Source organism: Corapipo altera, unplaced genomic scaffold (assembly GCF_003945725.1).
Source record: "Corapipo altera isolate COAL_440 unplaced genomic scaffold, ASM394572v1 48, whole genome shotgun sequence".
NCBI classification, from domain to species: Eukaryota; Metazoa; Chordata; class Aves; order Passeriformes; family Pipridae; genus Corapipo; species Corapipo altera.
Genome location: NW_020884931.1, coordinates 4100743 through 4124102, shown reverse-complemented (window position 1 = coordinate 4124102; position 23360 = coordinate 4100743). Strand labels below are relative to the sequence as shown.

General features: G+C 37.0%; 1 protein-coding gene across 10 annotated transcripts in view; it reads right to left on the bottom strand.

Moving 5' to 3' along the window:
- Nucleotides 1-23360, bottom strand: part of CDC42BPA (CDC42 binding protein kinase alpha) — a 187188-nt gene that overhangs the window by 17313 nt on the left and 146515 nt on the right. For 7 of the 10 annotated variants that reach the window (XM_027659323.1, XM_027659332.1, XM_027659325.1 and 4 more), the window contains 14 exons: nt 20561-20599; nt 17318-17437; nt 16533-16613; nt 14299-14404; nt 13406-13542; nt 12641-12780; nt 11693-11774; nt 10377-10593; nt 9562-9624; nt 8030-8623; nt 6020-6117; nt 4409-4493; nt 2547-2670; nt 1082-1199 (listed from right to left, as the gene is read on the bottom strand). In XM_027659323.1, coding sequence (XP_027515124.1) covers nt 1082-1199; nt 2547-2670; nt 4409-4493; nt 6020-6117; nt 8030-8623; nt 9562-9624; nt 10377-10593; nt 11693-11774; nt 12641-12780; nt 13406-13542; nt 14299-14404; nt 16533-16613; nt 17318-17437; nt 20561-20599 — 2004 coding nt within the window. The remainder of the gene's footprint in view (nt 1-1081; nt 1200-2546; nt 2671-4408; nt 4494-6019; nt 6118-8029; nt 8624-9561; nt 9625-10376; nt 10594-11692; nt 11775-12640; nt 12781-13405; nt 13543-14298; nt 14405-16532; nt 16614-17317; nt 17438-20560; nt 20600-23360) is intronic. The other 3 variants (XM_027659324.1, XM_027659326.1, XM_027659327.1) reach the window with 2 other exon arrangements.

Genomic DNA, 23360 nt, shown 5'->3' with positions numbered 1-23360 from the left:
AAGTCAGCGTGCTGACTTTACAGTCAAGTGTAATATAAAAGTACCATTTGCTGCAAAAGCGAGGTACAATGAGTATCCAAAGGCCAGAGATTATGCTCCTAAACTTGTAAACTGGTGTAACTACATGGCACACTGTATTTTCCAGTCTTAATTGTTTCCTTTGGGCTTTTCAGCATCAGAATATCCCAAATTCAGCACCTACCCCCTGCTTTCTGCACAAACTCCAAGCAGTAATGATGATCATTTTAGACAGCAGTTCTGTACTAATGCCTATGTCTTAAGCTAGTACTCATATCATGTTTGATATCATATCACCTCATCTTTTTTACAGTGCTAATTAGCATCTTCTGAATCACATCTGTGTCACTGTGGATGAGTTTAGAGAACAACACAGAACACACAAACAAGATGCTCAAGGTAACTTGAAGCAAGCAGTATGACACTCTCTTATGAAATAAATGTTACTTGGTCTTCAGCTCAACAAAAATTTCATTAACTTCCAGGTAAGTGTTTCCTACCTAAGGTTTCATGGAAATGAACACGTGTGTGCACTATTACATATTTTCTTTTTCTTTTTCTCCATTTCACTGAGACTACTTAATCTGGAGAGAACATGAAGATAGCATATTTGGCATGGAAAAAAATTTGGGCACTATACACTATTAAACTGCTACAGGAAAACAGGCTGGAGAGAGAGAAACTAAGTTTGAACTAAAGATTGGAAGAGAAAAAAGGAATTGAACTACAGTTCGTGAAGAAAGGAATTTCTCTTTCCATGCCCACAAAGAACACAGGCCCAAATCCTTTTAAGTCTACCCCTTCATATCAGTCATAAAAGTTATCAACACTGTGAGGTCAATCTGTCTGAAAACCCCAGGGGCATTAGGCACTCCTCCTCCTCTCCCCCCTCAATGCTGAAGTGTCACCCTCCTTGGCTAAATTTCCATTTCCCCAGTTACACTGTTCCTGATATGAAATACATCAACACTTTAAATATACATTAAAATTGTAATTGTTTTTCTCTCACTTATTTGCAGCCCCTGTTGCAGTCAGTCACTCTCACATGTACTTTTGTACTTACCATTGGAAGGTCTTTGAGAATCTGTATACCATCTCCTGGACCCATATGTGCTATGTGGTTAAAATTAGTTGGGTTAGAAATTAACTTATTTCTCATTTCTGGATCACGTAGCATCTCCCTGGAAGAAAAAACACTGTGCTCAGGTATTTTGCTCTAGGTAAGGATGGGCATTTATAAAACATGTACAGTTTTGATTATCAGCTTCTTTCAAATGGAAATTAAGGAGTCTTTTCCACCCTAAACGATTCTGTGATTTTATGGCTCTATTTAACCACGTTAACAGTGATAACTCCCTGCTATCAGCAGAGGCATGGAGAAGCTTCCAGTTTGAAGAGAGGGTAAGGAGCCAGAATAAATCAATGTCTTTTTCCAGCTAAGAGCCTGTGCCCAGTAGTTACTAACGGTCAGAGAATACATAACCACTATGAGCTGTAAAAACCCCTGTAAGATGAGTAAAAGCAGAACTCATTTGTGATGTGTTACAAAGTGGAGATGAAAATGAAGTACTAAATATGAAAATAGAATTAAAATAATACTGCAGTACCTTTCTCAGTCTGTGGTCAGAATTAAAAGCTCTTCAAAATGGCAAGGATGCATTTCAGAACTCAGAATAAATAAAACTTTAAGAGACCAAACTTCAATCAACTCAGAAAAGGCAAGGTCAAGAAACAGAATTTTATCTCCACTGCATACTGCTGTTACCTTCCTTAGAGCTAAAAAGAAAGACAAGCTGGGAGCCAATCACTGGTGGAAGATGTTGAAAATTAGAAAACTGAAATACTCAGTTCTTGGAGTGTGGCTTAGCACAGTAGAAGGTCATTTTTAGTGAGTGATACTAAATGGTCAGTAACATCCTCTGTGAACACTGCAAGTAGTGCAGACCTATTTTTGTTGCCATTTAGGAAAGTATTCATAAGCTATTCAACACTCCTATTAGAAATACATCCTGAAGTCCTATGTCCTCTGATGAGGTGAGTTCTGTGAGCTTTATAGAGAGTTTATGTAGTTAAATCTATAAATCAAAAAAGCAGATGTCTTAGAGTACTGGTGAGAGTAGAAGAGCCTTCAGAAAGAAAAGCAGAACCAGAGTCTGAACGTAATTAATCCATATGCATAGTTAGCAATGCAATCTCCTTTTGCAAAGTGTTTATTAGAGATCTTTATATACACAGAGTATGTGCACAGCTATGCAGCTATATACAGTATGTGGAGACATGCATTCCAAATTACAGCTGTTTCACATAATTAACCTGAACTAATGAATACTTGTGCATCCAGTGCATATCCATATCCAAACTGGCATTAACACAAATTAAACACTGAGGATTAACACGGGAGCGAAGAGAACGGAAACATCTGAACGGGCATTCCAGAAAGCAATGCATGAAGTACTACACTGGTACCAGCCACTGTCCCTCAGCGCCTACAGGCATGTACAGAAGGCAAGTACATGTTGAATACCGACCTTCTCTGCTGCATCCTCTCCTCCTCTGGGACTCTGAAGGAATAGCGGCGCTTGTTGTTGATGTTTCGAACCATTTGCTTCCGGCTGTTATCCGATGTCTCAGGGACCACGAGTTCATCACCCTCTGAAATCAACACAAATATGGTGATCTGGTGGGACAATGCATGGAATTTGAATTCGAAGACATTTTCTTCCTCTGCCCTCACTAAGTGTTGAACAACACTCACTTCCCCTCAAATCCAAACAAATGTTCTTTGGTTTACGGGTTTTCTTGGCCACTATCTGCTACTCTGTTATGTAGCAATAGACTTAACCCTTCTTCACACACAAGCTGCCACACTTGTTCTCACAACAGTACTGATTCATTCTTTCAAACAAAACACTTAGGTGGGCAGGAAAGGATCTCAGTCCTCTGTCTCAAACTTTCCTTGGCAGTTCTCACTGAAAAAAAATCACTAAAACAGTCTTGTTCTGCCAATCGTCTGGAAACTCAATGGAAGATTCTCTTTCATTCATTCCCCGCTCCAAAGAGACTACTCCTTTTGAACAGTGTTTGAACAGTACTGTATTTTGGTGCAACTGTGGGAAAAGGGAGGATTTTTTCCACATGTGTACATCTGGTCAAGGCATCTTTAATAAAGACATGAAAAGTACAGCAGTGATAATCATACAGTAGGATTGTTACTTTGAATGAATGCTGCAACTCCTGTGCCTTTTATATACTTTAGTCTATACATATACATGAACTTCAGTCCATATATACATATATATACACGTATATATATATATATACATATATATATATGGAGACTAAAGTTACCCTTAGCAAGCTTGAACATACCCAACACCTACTGCTCACTGCCAAAACAGGTTTTGTATGGAACTGAAAACTCTTCTTTCCTTTAAGATCAGCTGGAGATTTCCTGAAGGGCGAGATCTACTAAATAAGTATTTTCAGGAAAAAAACCTGCAGACTTCTAAAGAGATACACTGTTTAGGTAACATACAGGAGAAAACCATCAGCCTCAATTCTGATCCTATGCTCTACAGTTTTTCTTCTCTTCTGCTCTACTTTTAATGTTCAATCTTTATTAGACTTGAAAATTCTTTATACACAGCTGTAGTATACTGCTCCTCTCTACCACTGTTATTGCTTTTGTACTAATTTGCTAGCAATTTAAATAACACTGAAACACTGCCAACAGCAGTACATGTTTCTAGAGTGTTTATTTCTACTATTTTCAGAAAGTTGTTAACAAAAGTTTATAGCTTTTGGTTGTTAAAACAGAGAATGTCCCTGCTCTATCTAAGAGGTTAAACAAAAGTTTAAGGAAATTCCTCAGTAGTATACTTATGAAATGGGCTCTAAAAAGAAAAAAAGTCAATAAGACTTATAATAAAAATAGACCAGTGAAGCTAAAACTGTGGTACATGGTCATAGTGGCCCTAGTAATAAGTTAAGAATACATAATATTACATTACTTTGTAATCTTTGGGAAATGTTTTCTTTTTAATGTCAAGTATAGTATTAATTTTAATCTAGTGCTGCCAAGATCACTACTAAAGTCTTTAATTGTGCAGGCATTTTTAGACAGCATTCTGGCAGGTGATCCCACATTTGGAGGGAGCATCTAGTCATTCTATTCTCTACTTCCAGTCTTCATTCAAGTCTTAACTGAATATTCAAAAGGAAAGAAAAAAATTAGAGTAGTAGACATCATTGAAATCACTGTGGAATCTAAAAGCTTTGGTTTTTTCCCAAATTAACAAGAACACATATGTTTGAAAGATCACTTTCTACAATGAGTAGAAAAACACTAAACAAAAATTTGCATGATGAAAATTGGTTTCTCTTTACTTACCTGCCATTTTGTTTTTGAAATATATTAATCTAACTGTCTCCAGGCCTAAAAGGTTTAGTGATCCTTCTGTATTCAAGGGTCGTACCTGAAACAAGGAAAAACAGTCTTTGTAATAGTAATAACTCACATTTCTCTACTGCATCTTATTCTGAAAGCTCCAAAATGCATTATAAATGCTATAAAAGGAGCACTGCTGTAGAGTCAAATGGAACAGGGTCTCCTATCTCCAGTAACACATGGCAGCTCTCAAAAGTAGCAATTGCAAGTAATTACGGCCACACAGAAGAGTCAAAACAATTTTAGATTTTAAACTTCTTTTGGGAAAATGAGTACAGAGAGGGTTACCTAAAACTCCACTTTAAGACACAGGTTTAACACCATTCCTCCCAGCATTTTAATAAATAGTTCTGTTAGAAGTCTACTTCATATATCATTTCAAGTTTTTCTATTAGATGTGCAAAGCAATAAGCTGGGTTTTTGTTTTGTCTTAGTACCATGTCACAATTGTGCTCTGCAACTTGATAAGAGTGTACAGAGACTGCTAAAATCCAGTGGTATTTGTAATTTCCAACTTAAAAATGACAGAAGCATTCCACACTCTGAGTCTGCAAACTGTGTTAGAAACCAGCTCTTCATAAAAAATATCCATTTTTGAGTCTCCCAGATGTAGCAATTCTTGTTTGATGAAAGCAGCTTTATCCATTAAATGGGAAGTCTTGAGCCAAATATTAATCCAAGTACTAAATTGCATTCTTACTGTGCAGGAAAAAATGATCCAACTGCTTAATAACTCAGAGTCTGGACATCAGAAAGAAATTTCCCCTAAATTTCAGATCCTTCTTCTCTCCTTAAGATGGATAATAGTTGAGTACCTTGATCTTTTGCATTATTTATTCTTACAGCACTGCCAGAATACCCTGGTCTGCATCTGACACATGGGAAATGGATATACTGAGAGACTGAATGATTGACACAAGACCACAGGGGCAATGTCCTGTAATTCTATGTCCCTGGAATGCCAGTAAAGGAATGATGTTGACAACAGCATGAAGCTGAAGTTAGTCTAAACTATGGGAAAAAAACTTTTCTTATTTCTTTCCAAATACAGCTGAGCAAACACCTACTAAATACTAAAGAAGTGTCAGTTTTCAGAAACTTTTGATAAGAGATCCAAACCTGACATCATCCTGGTTTTAGTATTTGTACTGGTTGAAACAAAATGTTCTAACCCTGTCTGTCTACAATGTTCTCAAGCAGCAGGAGATGGATTTTTGAAGGCTTGTTTAAATATTTTAACATCCACCATCTTCTGGCAATAACATAGATGCAATCAGTCCCAATGAAGTTATATGCAATTAACAGCAAGAAAATGCTCTCACTATTATAATAATATCATTAAATCTTACACAGTCATATGCTCCAGATTGAACATTCATCTAAAACAGTGAAACCACATGCAAACACATTTCGTATCTTCTATTTCAAACAAAAAAGCAGTAGCTCTTCCTTTAGTTCAATTATGTTCACACAAGCAGCTTTAATTATGGCTTCTAATATGCTTAAAAAACGGGTACAATTGTAGCAAAGCATTGTTGAGTCTTGGCAAGTTACCTTTTTGAGAGGAATAGTTTGAATCCACTCCATGGAGTTCACGTCGAAGATGTCGATTGCGTTTTCACTGTACACAGAGAGGTATGGTGCATTGTAACCTGAGAGGGAATGAGTAGGTACAGTGTCATGTGCTTTTAGACACAGCCCAAAATACAGAATTCCTTATGGTTTAACTGTATTTATTTAAAAAAACCAAAATCAACACTACACAATCCAACAACAATCTTTGAAAAATGTGTTTTAACTCAAATATGACCAATAAATTTATTCTGAAGGCAAACCAGCACCACCTAAAAACTTGGAATCTCCGTGACTTTCCTTTTAACTTTGCCGAAAACCCAACTACTTTCTGAATTATAAGAGATTACAGTTTATTCTGCCAAACACTGATGTGGTTCAAAGTTTTTTTTCCTCTAAAAGCCCTATTTTTAAGAGCTCATATTTTGTAAATGATGTGGTAGGAAAATATATTACTGTTATTTAATAACTGCCATTTGAATGAACTCAGCTCTTAGACTTTGGACTATGCACTAAATGACCATCTATTGGAACTAAGTACTATGACACAGTCATAAAAATCATGTCTCCTTCTAGCTTTAATTCTCTCTTCTTATTTTCTGGATTGTAAAGAGAATTCTTGTGCTACTTATCTGGCACATTTTCCCAGGATGAAATTTATTCCCCTGGGACCACTTCTAAAGGAGAATTCAGTACTTCCATGTCAGTAAAAAGACTGACATGGTCTGCCAAGACTAATAAGACCATTCAATTTGTGTCTAAATGTAACAGCTTTTGCTATAAAATATACTTCTATTCTGAACTGGAATAACACCAAGTCACTTCATTTAAGGCAATTGAAAAAACACAAATATCAATGACCAGTATAGATGAACTACCTGTGAAAAATACCCATTTTTCAATCTATCGCAAAATCTTCTATTCTGATTCATTCATTCTCTGAGCCCATTGTGATAATCAATTACCTAAAATTGCTTGAAAACCAGAAGTGACAAACAGCCTGTAAAAGTTGCTCCTTTCATATTCAGAAGGGCCTTTACTCAAACAAGGTGAAACATTCCTCCCCTCTGAAGTGTGACTGGACTGCTGCCAGAGTGAGGTAAGAAGACAGACTATATTCTGAATATCAACATAAGACTGAGTTCATTCACACTCTGAGGGCAAATTTGGCTAATCTTTATCTGCATTCAGAGAGACATTAAAAAGAAGAGAGACATTGCAGGTTGGTTTTTTTTCCTCAAACTGTCACAAAGATAAAGCCCCAGAATTGAAAAAAAATGTGCAATAAGTCTTTTCCAGTTGTTGGTAGAAATGGAAATCTTGAAAAATTACAGTATTTTTCCCTCAGGGTTATGAAATGTATTTTCTACACTGCGTGCTATGCACTGTATTTTGGGAAGGAAGTGAGAGACAGAGGAAGGAAACTTAAAAAGCAATTTTTTTAACAAGCAGAGAGGAGATGAGTGTTGACAAAAACTGCTGAGAAAGAGAGAATGAAAGAATAAAGAAAGAAAAGAACAAACTAGTAAGTAGGAATAAACACTATTAAAGAAAAGCAAGTCGAACTACCAGATCCTGATGACTCTGAACATCAAAGTTGGAACCACAATGCTGAGCCCAAGTACAGTGACATTTCAAGTCTAAGTAACAGTAGTCCAGCATTGGTGGTAAGGAATACATCGGTCTTTGTAGAAAACCTGAAGCTTTTGGCTGTTTTAGATACCAGGACATGTGTTTAGAAGTTGGACATCAGAGTTAGAAATCCTGACTCATGATTCCTCTTTGTGTTCCAGCAGTATAGGTCAGTGACAGAGTTGTCAAAACCAGCATAAATGAGATCAGGATTAAACCCTCTGACTAGATTAAAAATGCTGACAGAAGCTGAGAGCATTCATTTCCCTGTCAGGTAATTAGCCTTGACTTTCACTTCCTGTGGATATTAATACACTTCCATGTACAACAGCAAACAGACTGACAGACGTGGCAACTTACAGCAAGAAGATGGAGTTGCAGGCCACATCAACTCTTGCTGTCTTGATCTTCGGCCCTGGCAGTCAACGTAAACCCCGACGCTGCTAAAACACAGCAGGTATTCCTTATTTGAGATTTCGACTGCACAGATGGCATCAGTTGGCTGCTGTGAGATAAATGATAGTGTGTGGTCGTCTGGATGGAGCAGACTGTATGGGCTGCCTTCTCCATGAAGGGGATATTTTAGGAAACCTGACTGGTAGCCCACGCAAAGACGGTCACTGAAGATTGACATCCACTGGACGTTCCCCTGGACCTGGATCTCCTTGATCTTTTTGTGACGCGTCTTACTCTGATTTAGTTCATAACAGAGGACCTGTCTTTTCATAGCTACACACAGGCAGGTAAGAGCTCCGTGGCGCACGTGTCCAGAAACTATTGACTGACAGCCTTTTGTCTCTGCCAGCTTATAAAACTCAGTCTCCCTTCCATCCAGGGCAGCCATAGGGAAAAGCCGCACATGACGGTTCCGTCCTGAGATTACTGCAATGAGCTGTTCACTTGGTATAAGCTCAATCTGATGAACCTTCTTATTGTCACCAACACGGATAATCTCTGAAAAAAAAATGAAGAAAAACCCCCCAAACCCACAAATCCAAGTAAATAAGGTTGAAGTGTGAATTGATTATAACATATGTAATTGCAAAGATAAACTACGAAAGAAACCCAAGAAATTCCCTTTACTGCTTTCCCGCACTATTAAAAAGTACAGAATCAAAACTTGTATTTTAATAATACCAGATGTGGCAATTCTGGATAGACCTTTGGTTTTTCCTCACCAGAAGCAGGAGGAGCAGATCTGATGCCACTAAAACCACTATATTATTTCAGTACTCATTTCAAAAACAGTTTATAGCAACAAAACTACTGAATAAAGGAAAACCCTCAAAGAGCTGACACATGAATACTTGTTGAGCATGCAACAATTAAACATGCTGTTTGCTGAATTAGTTTGGGCATCTGTTATTACTTCTTACAATACTGAACATAAATTTTCATTTCCAGTACCAAGGAGGAGGTTACAGACAGGATTAAGCCACAATTCTTACTGAGGTGCACAGCAGGAGATAAGAATACAATAGTCACAAATTGAAATGAGAGAGGTTCCTACTGGATATATGAAGGAAATGTTTCACTACAAGAATAATCTGCAACAGGCAGCCCAAAGAAATCATATAACTGTTCTTGGGGATCTTCAAGACCTGACTGGCCAAAGTCCTGAACAATCTGGTCTGAATTCAGTATTGAGCCTGCTTCAAACTGGGGAAAAAATCTTCAACTGCATTCCAGATGCTGGATCATCATTACTGAAAAGTATACCCAAACCAGAAAGCACACAGAACCCCTTCTGATCACTCATGGAGATGTCCAGCTAATAATGTAGTAAATGAAGAAAAATTAAACCAGAGGATACTGAATAAGAAAAAAGATTAAAAAGCCACTTTCTGATTATTTAGTATTAGGGAAATTATTACCAGTTCCTAATCTCTTACCGTCTTTGGTGACATGCACAACAAATAACCCTTCTTCATTCCCCAGAGCTATTCTTTCATGGTCTATGACATTAGGAAAAAAAAAAAAAAAGGTTATTTTTCCTTGGAAGTACTTGAGGAATTACTTCAACAATAGTGATAATTCTCATTAACAGTTTTTTTAATATCTTGAAATAAATGTATATAAAGGCAAACCCAATACACTCATGTAACAAAAAAACATTGGCAACCTCCCAATTTTTCAAATTCTGAAAAAAACAAATCTTTTCCCATTTCTCCTGTAAAAGTAACAGTGAGAAACGTAATTTTTAACAAACCATTCAGAGTACTTAAGTGTACCACTAGCTTTGAAATAACGATAATATTTAAATAATTTAAATCATCAGAGTTTAACATATTTTATGCAGTAGCATTTAAAATGACTAAATTCACTCTCTGATCTTACATTTTGTGTCTGGTCCCACCAGCAGATTTTGTAAAGTCAGTGATTTGCATCTATTCTATAGTGTTAATTTTGCCCAGTTAGGGAATTATGTTACCAGAATAACAAGAGAGAAATTTCCAATTCTCAGTCAAAATTATTCATAATTATGAATGCGAGTGAATCGAGGGAATACTCTTAAAAGATCTGACAAAAGTACTGGGTAGCAAATTGCACTTCTCTCTTAAGTCCATAAACATTTCCATATGGGACAAAACCACTATATATGACTCTCTATCCAGTAGATAACACCATCTAATACATTTTCTTTCTAAAAAAGCATGCTTTTAGCATACCCATTTTTCTTAGAGTTTTCCTCTTATTCATTTCATACCTATGATTGCTGCTGACTGTGTTGTTTTGATGAGGGGCAAGGTGCTGTCATAAGCTTCTTTGGGAACATAGACTGAGCGGTCTTTGAGTTTGTTCTTCTTCAAGATCCTATGCAGTTCATTCAGCACGCCTACCCACTTGCTTTTTTCATTCTCACCGTCTGCTAGGATCAGGATTGAACACTTGTTACTGGATGCAGAGAGCTGGGAGGCTGTAACCTGTAAAAAATTAAAAGATGCATATTAAGTCATAAGCGACAAATTTCCTCATGACCATTTTTGCAAGGCTATCAGATGCCTGTAAATGCCCTTTTAATTAGCTGTTTGAACTAAGAAAGTAAAAATTTAGCTTTAGTTAACAGAAAACACTCTTATCTTATTCTAAGAACCCACAGCAGAGAAACCTGTAGATGTGAATAACTTCAAGAACAGAGAAAATGTTGGCTTTATTCTAAATGCATTTGTATTTATTCTATAATTCACAAATGTCTGCTCTAAATAAGGTTGTAAATTGTTTCTCACAGCAATTTTATAACAAAAAGCATTAACAATTCAACACAATAGGAATGGTCCTTATGAAAAAATGATCTGTGATCCTTTTCATGTATTTGATACAGCTACTATAGATAAAAGTCAAAGTCCCTTTTGTAAGTTTATCTCCTGTAAGCATACAGAGTGATGAACAGTCTGAAAACTGGAAAAACAAGGAGTAAAACACAATGATACAAAAAAGAAATGATAGGGAAATTAAGAAGACACCAAGGAGATTTCACTGAGGTCAAAGCTTCGATAGACTACCTAGTAAAAATAAGAATATTAGAAAGAACCAATGATGGCAAAACCCTGATACCAGATACTAGACAGAAATTTTGATGAGCATTTTACACTACATTTCTATACTGGCCATCTGATAAACAGGAGTTTTCAGATACCCAATGCACATATTAAAAAAACAGCTAAGATAAAGGTTTCAGGAACAACATAACCAGTTAAATTGAGAAGCAGAGGGTAACTCTGGGAAATGAAAATGTAGAAGGTCATGATGAACAGAAGAATACAAAATACATCTTACTGTGAAAATTGAAAAATAAAACCCACATACAGTGGAGATGAGAGGTTGTCTAAATGAACCAATGCTATTTTTACCACAAAAATGATGTATGTACAGATCCCTATGCATTGCTGCTGCCATGGATACCACATGGTCAGAACTTGCCCAGAAAATAAAATACTAGCAAGCTGCCAGCAAATGCACACCATCCATCACCCTGTGAAAGCCTTTATCTCTGGGTTACCTGGATCAAGACATAGTACTTACCCTGAAGATACAGGGGATATCTTTTCGATTTGCATGAATGACATCCGAGGCCAAGACAGAACTCACTGAGAATTCTTCATCCCTTATGGAGACCACAAACATAATGGGAAAAGAGTTAAAGAGTAAAATCTGTATGTTTGCTTTTTACTTTTCCAATAGCCTTGTTTTGTGAGGGACATAACAAGTCAGCACTGAGATCTAATTTTTAAAATTATCCTTTCCATCTGCAGATGAAACTCAAATGCAATGTTGTATAATTAATTCCTGGTAAATACTGATGTAGATAAATCTATTTAGATATCCTGTATCTGGTTTCCATTTGTATAAATTAAAACCTTTAAATAAGAAAAAGTCCAACTTAAAAAAAAAAAAGGCGGGACCAAGAACACATCTTCCAACTCTTTCATAAAAATCCAAACTCATTAGAAGTCTGAGACTTTCTGGATGAACTAACATAGATCAGAGATGAGCTTTACTTAGTTGCTATGTTAAATGCTCTCAGCCTTCAGCGAGGTTGGTAGTATTTCAGTAATACTGAAGATAGCGTGAACAAACTAATAATGCCCTTCTGAACCAAAAATTGTAACAGTTTTATCCTATAACGAAGTTTTATCTGTCTTTCAAAACTCTATTCAACCCCAAAATAATGTTATTTTTTCTTATTTTTTCATTCCAGATCTTCTACGCAGCTGAACAGATGCTCTTTGCGCATGATGTAGTAACGTAAGTTTAAACATCCGCATATGAACACACAAGTGTAGTTCAGGCTAACTTCAAATAAAAGCTAGCTGCTTCCCCCTCCCCCCCAAAAAAATTAGAAGCTCTCAACATGGATTACAGTGTTTCATAAAAGCTCTGGAGCTTGCTTACTGATTTCACAAAAAGGAAAAGCAGAACAAAACCTCTCAGTGCCTTTGAAAAGCTTCCCCTCAGCACCACTCAGCTTACCTCATGTCTATGACCTGACTCACTATCACGCTGGGCTGGGATGCTTTTCCTTCTGCTACATCATATAGGAAGAGTTTAAAATCACAGATCACTGCCAGTGCTCTCTGCCAACCTTTCTTTACTCCAGCTGGTTTCGGTACCTTTAGAAAAATAAATTCTGATCAACTTTCTGTAGGTCTGGATGCAATCAAAAAACCAAAAAGCACAAAAATCCTTTCACTCATCTGGGCTGCAAAGCTTTTATTCAGTGATAACATTAAGCAACATAAGCAATAACATGGGAGCAGTAAGAGCATCCAACACATGATTTAAAAGAATCAGTAGTATCACAGATTCCTTCGTCTTATTCCATGAAGGCATTCAGAGTTGTATTAACAAACAGAGAGAATGAAACCCATCTCTAGTTGGTCAACAGGAATATAGCCAAAACTATGACAAGTAATTCTTTTAATATTTACGTATAAGTATCCACATCAATACCCTAGACAGTAAGAAACAAAAAGATTCAAAAACTCACAGGTCCTGCAATATGATCTGATCTCTAGAGATGAGACTATTCAAGAACAATTGAAAGCACAATAACCCAAAGAGATGGAGAGAGAATTACTGCTGAACATGCTAACAATTTCTTTGTGAAAATCTGGTTTCCAAACTACTACCTTAAAGTATAACTGAATCCATTTCCCACAATGCACCAATTAATTCCAGCTCCAGAAAACAACGAATTTAACCTTGGTGCCTCAAATGCAGCTACTTGACACTTACTCGGACATGTCCTTCATAAGCTGTTCCTATGCCTTTCTGTGGATCTATTCCCAAAGGTCCCTTAGTCTGTTCAGGAGGGATGGGACACACTGCAGGAGCCTTGTCTGCACAGGTCACGTGGCAAGAGAATCCACATACTTGTGAGGAGGAGAAGAAACAAAAAGATTTGACAGTTATTTCTTGTGTGATGCAAAAGTTATGATAAAGATGATGATATAGTTATGATAAAGATATAGGAAACCTCTCTTTTTCTGACCAACATCTGAATAGTCTCATTGAACTATGCTACAGTGAGACAGAAATAGAAGTCTGCACAGAGCAGCAGCTCATGCTTTTATCTGCTCTAAATCTTTTTTCTCATGTTCAGATAGTTTACGGATACACAGTCTGGTTTCATCCAGGTAAGAAGGAGTCTAAGATAATCTATGTGATTTCCTCTAGGCCCAACTCTACTAGTAAACTAAATGCTGGAACATCCTCTAAATAATGAGTGTCATTCTGTGTACGTGCAGGCAGAATAACTGCCATTCAGTACCAATTTGCCTCCTTCTAGAATAAATCCGAATAGGTGTCTTAAATTTTGCCCTGCAACAGAAAGCTAAAAGCTGCTGTCGGCATATCTGACCACTGACTGTGGTCCCTTATTGCTATTTTAAGTAAACTGAACTAAGCTCTTCTACCACCAACTGGAATAAGTGTGTCCCCAGGTAATCTGTTAGGTAAGATATCTGAAGTGTTTGGTTTCTATTGCTGAAAGACGGAAGAGCATGAGAATCTATTTTGTTGTTCAAAATATAAACAGAAGGTTCCTGCATGACCAGCTACAACATTTACCATGTCATTTGCATCTGTAAGAACTTTAGTCGACACTCCGTGCTCTCACAAGTGCTTACCTTCACAAGTGCAGCCCTGTCGTATTAAACCAACCATCAGAGATGTGCACTGATTGCATTTTGTTGGTGTATTGAACGACTTCACTACAAACTGGTGGGCTTTAGGCTGTGAAACAAGGAGACAAGGATGTTAACACCTGTAACACCTCTGAAGAACAGATATTTTTTTCACAGACGTAAGAGTGCATAGGTTCATTTAAAAAGGCAGCTTGTTTGTGTTTGCTAAAATGAAATTTGAGCTCCTAACACTTGGGCTGAAAAAATGCCTTATCAGTGCTAGTTGTTGATTATTTAAAGCATCCTTTGTAAATAAAACCATGGAAACTGGACCTTGCCTAAGAACATGATTTTGCTTCCATTGCAGATAGGAAAGCTGCCAAAATGATTCCACTACACTCTAGAAATTGAATGTGTGTATGTATGTGCTTGGTGGGCACCCGGCTGCCAGCCAAGGTCAACCCACAACAGTACTTTCTAAGCTGCAAATTTAGTGCTCCTCTGTAAGGGGTGTTGCCTTAGTTAAAAGAAAAAGAGCAAACTTCTTAAAAATTCCATATTTTATGCCAGAAAGCATGACAGATTTCAGTTTTATGGTGTCTGGCAGAGGCAATTTCAGAACACACAATTTAAAAGCAAGGGTTGAAGTTGATAGATGAAGTTGATTTTGAAAGGTCTTATCTTGCTGTTATTCCTTGGGAACACAGACTACATGAGTAAGTGGTTTAATTCTCTCTCTCTCCACAAGGATGGTCGTGCTGATGCTACTATACAAAGGCTAAATGACTACGTAATGTGACAGTATGATTCATAAAAGGCCTTATATAAAATCCAGGAAGCTACTTTGCCTTTCTACATAAAATTCCAGCCAAGTAGCTACTGGTAGAGAAAGGACAGAGCACAGGGTGAACGCAAAGACTGTCCAAAAAACCTGGATAATGTGCATGATCTGAAATAAGACAATTTTGCAGACTAATGAGTAGGTACGTTAAAATTTTACTCACTTTCCTGTTTTTCGCAGTGTAAGGTATCACAGCTAAGGGTTCAAACTTATCCACATTTAATGACAGCTTTACTGTTACAATGGAAGCTTTCTGTCTAGAGATGGATGTCTTGTACTGAAACTTGCAGGGAAACAATACTTAGCTTTAAAAACTTATGCAATCAAAAAGTAAAAAGGTTCTTTAGTGGACATAATAAATTGTAAAGCAAATCATTACTTACTGAGTAAAATGTTTGCAAAAATTAAATTATGTGTAGAGTAAAATCTGTTTCACATGATTCCAAGTGCACTTTTTTTAATCGATCTACTAATACACTGCCAACAGAACACTGTCTGCTCAAACTACTTAGCTTTTCCTTTACACAAATGAATCTTTTGCTACTTTGCAATTTATCAAAGTAGAGAAAGAGATCTATTAGAAAGGCTTGCTTACTTACTTCATTGATTAGTTGCAGAAAAACTGTCATTTTTTAAAATACACAGAAGATTCTTAAACCACTTCCAAAACTTTAATGAGAAAATTTTTCCTTTCATAGCTTATATCTTACTCCACATTTCCTTGAATATACATAATCCACTGGGATACATAATTCACTGGGAATTAGCATATACTGACTGACTTACTTGGCCAACAGCAACATGACTTCAACAACTGAAGTAAAATCAGTACTTATGCAAGTAAAAACCCAGAAAAACTGGAAAGCCTTCTTCCAGCCCAGTGCTGCAGTGCTGGCTGTAGTGCTCACTCCACAATGCTCATAAAAATGCCAATCTATGGTTTCATTCTTAGGCTTACTTTTTGCCTTTTCTCAAAACCAAGCATCTAATTATCTAATTAGACGTGATAATCCGAGACTGGCCTGCAGTGACACCAGTTTTATGGTATGCAGAGCATACACAGGCAGGTTTGTCAGAAAACACTCTCTTCCTAGGATACCTATTTTCCTTTCTTCATTTTCTGGCTCATTTATCTCTTTCTAATGTCCAGACTACCATTTTTCCTATAATCAAACGCCTGTGTAGTGCTACAGTGGAATTCCTAGTGTAACTTGTCACACTCCATCATGTAAGAATGAGGGGTTTTAAATTTTAGAAAGCAACCAGTTTGCACATAAACCACCTTTGTAGGCAGTTCTGGTCAGATTAGTGTGATAAACAGTTCTCATGAAGCTGTGGCCCAGGAGTGACATTTACCCCCTTCCTACATAAAGAGTGTGAGTGCTTGACAGAATACCTTTGGTGCAGAGAGTCCTGATCCAATATATGCTGTCCTCATGGTCGGTGTGTGCATTGAACGGGGAGGATGATCTGTAACCTGAAAACAGTCCCCAAAGGATCAGTAAGACAGCAAGCGCACACTATCCAAGATAGTCTGAATAAAGGAAAAAGACTACATTGTCCCACCCACCCCATCCCCAAGCACACAAGCCACAAAACCAAACTGATTAACACAGGAAAGGATTTGGAAAACCAAATCCCATTTCTCAGCAAAACAACATGCAAGATTGATCTCCTAAATGTCAAAACCAACTTTGTATTATCTTAAGCATTTGATTGGATATTTTCTAATGTAAAATAACTACAGAGTTAAATTTTTTAATAGGGAAAGGGGATAGATTGTTATTGTTGCAGAGTTTGGCCAATATTTCTTAATAACAAGACTTTCAGCAGGACTCCAAAGTCTGCTTTTACAAACTACAGTATAACAGTATCTTTGTGCCAACATTTCTTAAATATTCTGAGGATATTTGACTGAGGATATGTTATGAAGAGAGATTATAACTAGTAATTGATTCAATATAGTTTCCATCCCTATTCAATTAACCATATGTGAAAGGGAATTCAACATTCCTCAAAATACAGTTCACCACTAGTGCAGAAGGCTATTACAAGGTCCTAAATAGTCTTGCTGCAGAAGAGTGAGCTTCATCCTAAACAAAAGGATTTGCAATAGTAATTTTTATACAAGTGAAGTTGTTACTCCTAAAATAAAGGCAGATTTTTCAAACAGTGAAGTACCTCGATTGGCTCAATCTCACTAGCTGTAGAAGGAGACCTTGATCTTGAATGGAGGTGAGACTTGCTATCTTCATCCCGTGACGGAGTATTAGACAATGTAAAATTCTCAACTGAATCAATCTAGGAGAACAATTCAAGAGAAAAAACAACAACCAAAGAAATAAATCAAAGACATTGCTAAAAAAGAATTCTCAACTCTTACCAAAATAAGATATGGGAGCAGTAGATTCCTAAGAGAGAACTGAGAGGATAAAAATTCAGTTTTAAGCAATTTCCTAATTAAAAACACAAAAATGCAATGAAAATTGTGGAATACAAACACGCCAAGGCTTCTGCTGAGAGGTGAGCACATGCATAAGAGCTGCTAGGTCAGAGGCCTGACAAACACTCGAAGAGACCTGTAATTCAGCATTTTTAAAGGGTGAATATTTTCTAAACACTACCGGGTTTTGTCCACTGGTAGTAGGGATTTGTTAGAAATGAATTCCCATATAGACCACATAAATTACTGTAAACATATTCAGGAGAAAACAAGGAGAAAAGACAGAGTAAACAGTGTATTTCCTGAGGCTAGTGTTAATTATGTTTATACAGAACTGAGGGGGTTTTGTACTCCATTTGAACTACAAAAACATCCTTATCAGGAATACAGTTTCTTCAGGGGAATATTTTCTTAGTCCTTGATATATACAATGAAACTAAGCCCAACACAGAGCTACGCTGAACAACATGGCATATAGGTACAAACATGTATCTTGGATAACAAGTCATCTTTTTTTAGTTCAACTGAAAAAACTAGAGAAGGTACAATTCTCCCTTGAAAACAAGACCTCTTCACAAAGTTTTCTATGTAAAAGTATATGTAAAAGAAAAAAAAAGAAAGGTGAAAATGCTTTTCTCCACTAATAATAAGGCTAAAAGCTGGAGGCCTCCAGAAGGCTCTGTGGCATGCCTGGATTTTTTGCAGCAATGCTATCATCAGCTCTCCATTGCCAAGGATCAGGCTAGCTTGCAGACAAACTAAAATATGCAGCAATGTTTACAGGAAGCATTTGAACATTCCAGTGTTTTTGATCTTGTTTGCCACTGACAATAGTAGGAATTCCACAAACTTTACCGCTTTTTGGGAGTCAGATATATTGCCAAGCCGATCTAATACATGCATACACAGTCCTGTTCTCCAGAAACTCAATCACGGTAGCGAACAGGTGCAGTTGCTAGTATTTTTTAGTTTTTTTAACAGCAGTGAGTTATAAGTTTAGTGTCTTCTAGTTTTACCGTAGCCTTCAAAAAAAAATTATCAGGTGGAGAATGTTCATCAGTTTAATCAACCTAGGCATATTAACATGCCTGTGAGTATTTCTGAAATGAAAATGGGAAATTCTTACACTGGGATACACCTGTTTACTACGCATAGATCATGTGTTTCAAGCACTGAGGCAAAAATTAGCAGTAAAGCAAACATTTTGTGCTCAGATTTATCAGAAGCAAATAATAATTGAAAGTTTTACCCAGTATTAGAAACTTAGATGCCTTAACTAGTAAATCCCCAAACACATAACATGTTTTAATTATTTTAAACTTTTTTTTTTTAATTCAGGATAAACATGTGATAAATTGAAGCCCACTGAAAGACTGTTTAACCTTCTACAATTCTACCTTCTCCTTAAAAATGTTACCAAAAAATAAGCCCAGTGAGTAACTACAGGCAAATTTTTTCATAGCAAGAAACAGACATTCCTTTTTTTCTGCAACTTAAATTCAGAGATCTAATCTATCATTTCATAAATGTTTCCAGATACTTCAAGCTTTCCCTTTCAAAGTAGCATCTGCGTACCAAAGAATTTTCATGGTGTCTGTGAAAAAAATTTAGTACAAGCTTGATATGAATGATGGAACTTTTCTGGAATGTTCTACAAAGCCTTTGTGGTTGAAGACAACTGCTGAAACAGCAACAAATGTATTTTTACTTTACTTACGAACATAGAAAGCCTGCAAAACACACGGAACCTGATCTACCATTACAGAATTTGAAGAGAATTTAACCACCACCTTTGCTGCAGGAACAGGGCCTTAAGCTGTATTGCTGCACTGATCTCAGGTTCCTTGCTTTAATGAGAAGAACTAAGTACAAAAGCAATGTGATTCAACTATGGTCAACAGTTTACAAAAACAGTGTTAACACCATTCAAATTGGTTTTAAACAAACCCACTAGATTATCAAAAGCAGACTTCAATATTTCCTACCAAATTGTAACAGCCTTGCTGTCTTCCACAGGACTGTGCATAGTTGTCTACATGAGTCACCTGTATAGGTCTGAGACGAAGCTGGTCAGTGTATAAGCACATCTTGAGGAGAGGGAACTCCTGAACAGGAGGCACCGCCAACAAAAATAAGCAGTTACCGTAAGCTTGCCTAAGACACTGAGTGGTGTGCTTTGAACTGCCTGGGTAAGGACACTATTGGAGCTGTTGGTCAATACTGCTTATTTATTTAACATTCAGTGTAAATGCTTTGTATACTTACTTATTCCTACCACCATATGTGTATAAAGGAATAAAAGTGGCAGTATGAGCTTAAAATGGACATAACATACCTGGTGCGAATTCAAGTCTGACAAACCTCTGATAACACATGTGAACAAATGTTTAAAAACCCATCATGATTTTTGAAACACCAAAGACTTTTCCAGATTAACCAACTACAACACATCCATTTCTGTTTTCCCTGCATGAGTTTTTCCTACCCTCCTTGATGTTCTACTTACTCAGTTCTCTACTTCACATTTATTTATCTTTGTACTGTGATATTTTCTATCATTTGCTGTGATGTGCCTCCCAAATGTCAAACTTTCGCCTTTTATAGGCAATTTCCATAACTTAACACATGCCTTCTGCTAAAGGCAAGGAAATAAACAGGTCCTCATTTGATGTTTGCTCATCTTCCCAAACCACATCTACCTGATCGGCTTCCACATAGAACTTTCACGCTGAAATGAGAAAGCACCCAAAGCATCTTCTCCAGTTACTGTGATATTCTGCTCACAGGATTATCAAATGAAATACTCCAAAAGCTTTTAGCTCACAGCTGTAAAACAACAAAAAGCACAGCAGCAGCAGCAGCAAACAGCAGCAGCAGCACAGGACATGCAGTGAGGTAAATACACAATCCATACATTAAACAGAGGCATGGACACAACAGGCAAAAAATAAAGGGCCACATAGAGTAAGACAGCCTCTTACACGTCTGCCTTTGTTAGCTGGAATACAGGAAGGAGGGCGCTTTAACAAAGAAAGGAGAATATGTTACAAAACTGAACAGTTGACACATACATCGCCTCAGAATTCCACGCTCTGTATCTCCAGAGATAGTGTTTAGACACACACAAACATGTTCATTTTTACAAGTATTTAAAAACCAAGATATTATGAGGCAAAAAGAGGGAAGAAACATAGAAAAAGGAACCACTATTTCAAGCCTGTAGTTTTACACAGGATAATAGCAGGGAAACTGCAGACTACGTTGCACTATTAAGTTGCATCTCTGTGCTTTGAAACTAGATGAATGAAGTAATCTATTGGAGGTACAATACGTCCAATTTAAAGCATCATTACAAACCAGATTTACTCTAAACTTCATTATGAATGTGCAGCTAAAGTCAAAGCTCTCATCATACACTACTGTGGCTTATTCTGCTCAATACTAAGAATTCAGAACATCATTTATTCTGTGGCTATTTACGAAGTTCAGATTTGTTTAGTCTAACTAAAGCCCATGAGGACTGCATGTGAGGACAGAATGCAGGAGGACTTAAGAACTTTGTAATGTGTTAGGGAAAAAATAGTTTCTTTGAGCATGTGGGGAAAAATAATTTTGTCAAGGGAAAGTAGGATTCCATTTTATTATTATTAAATAATCACAAATTCATCCTTAAATAAAATAAGTGGACTGCTTGTAGTAGCTAGTGAGATACACAAAGATGCATCTGGCAAAGAAACAAAACCCAACACTTCCATTATCAGACAATTCTAGTGAACATAGGAGACTTAACACCTACACGATGTTACTGAGAGACAGCCTGAAACACACAGGAGAAACAGCAGCAGAGATTTAGAGATGAGTCTGTTAGAGTCACTGCGGGTGACTTCCCTCTCCACCAAAATCAGTAACCAGAGACTGCAGAAGTCATTCCTACTCCCCTTGCTGTGCACAGGAGACACAAGGGTCATTTTTGAATGTGTGGACTTCCACAGCTCTGAGGATTTAGGCACCAGTTCTGCCAACCTGAGCAAGTATCTTTTCAAGGCAGGACAGCTGGAACCAACAGTGACTGCTACTCATCCGAACAGTGAGTTACCACTTCTCGCTCAGCATCTGCAGGCTACAAAGTCAGCAGGACATCTATTTTTATTTCTCTCCAGTAGAAATTGCAAAACTACTGTTTTCCTCGTTGAGAAAATTAGAATTAACTCCAGACATTCACAGAGTGCTATAAATAGTTACATTATTTGGATGGCAAACACACAAGACGTGCCCACTCTAGTAATCCCAGTACTGTGTACACGTCTACATGCTAAATAGACTTCAGAGACCTCACAAAGACTGCCTTGTAACTGCAACTGCACATAATTTTGCACACTCTTTGTCCTTTTTTAATGAAGCACAGAGTCTGAAGAAACAATACAGGCCATTATTAATATTTACTTCGGGTTCCTGATTAAAAGAGAGGCTTTCCTGAAACCCATGCAATATTGCAGCACTGCATGAGTCTGATCTGAGGACTTCTAATTCTTCCTTGGTCTTAACATAAAGAACCAACACACTTCTGAGGTTTGACCGAGCACAAATCAATTCTTCTGGAGATGCTGCAAGAAGCGCTGCCCTTCAAAGCAACTACTATCAAAAAGAGTCATTGGAAAGGGAATGGAGGTCACATTCAGTGGGTAAGGATTTTTAGTACCCTTATTTTGATTTAAGTCCATCTAATATATTGATACTAAACCAACTCAATGAGCTAAATCATGAATAACCATTCATTTTGATAATTCGGAGAATATATATCTATGAATGAATCAAGCAATTGTCCAATAAATTAAATATACAGAAGTGACTTTAAGCACAAGTGAATGATACCACCTTTCCCCTACTAATGCAGATATCAGCTTTATTTCTAACAAATGCAACTGAGAACAAACACTCAAATTGAAGAAGTAATGGGGAATTTGACTCCATGTGTAGTAAAACATCTCCATACAACAGTACACACATTAATACCTGAAACTGTACCCCAGACTAAAAGGTGGGTATCTGCAAAGATTTGATCTGGGTGGACCAATCAAGAATTGTTCTTAAAGGATGTACAGCAATAGTTGAAAACTACTCGTTTGCACAGAAAAAAAAAAATGTAATTTTGTCAAAATGCATGTGGAAAAGAAATGCTGCCTTCTTTAAAAAAAACCCCAACCAACAATAAATACAGAATTAAGTGCTGAAGTCCTTCAAAACTAATTAGATAGCAACCAGGAAAATATTCTCGTCCTAAGCTTCCTCTTGAAAAATAAAACATTATCAGCTACTCTGCCACATATGTACAGGTTTCAGGATAGAGTTTTAGATATTCTTAAAGGTACCTTTCTATGAAAGAACCTGTTGATACAAACTAAGAGTTCCTAATATTCAGGTAACATAGAACACTTCTTTAATCCAGATAAATGATATAAATATTATTCATTTATTGTGGGTTTACATGACAGGAAACTCTACTCTTTTTTTTATTGTGTAAGAAAATTCCAACAATATCAGGAAGCCCAAACTTTGCTATCCAAAAATGCAGACAAATGTCTTCTGTGATACCACAGATTTATCTTCACATTTTGTCTAGGGTATATACCCGACTTACAGAGAAAAAGCATCCAGAAAGAAAGCATTCTTTCAAAGTGAAAGAAAATGAAAGCAGTAGAATAGGCCCATATACTATATCCTCTTTGCTACACCCTTCACAGCAGATATTGCTCAAATAAAATGAATTATATTATATTTCAA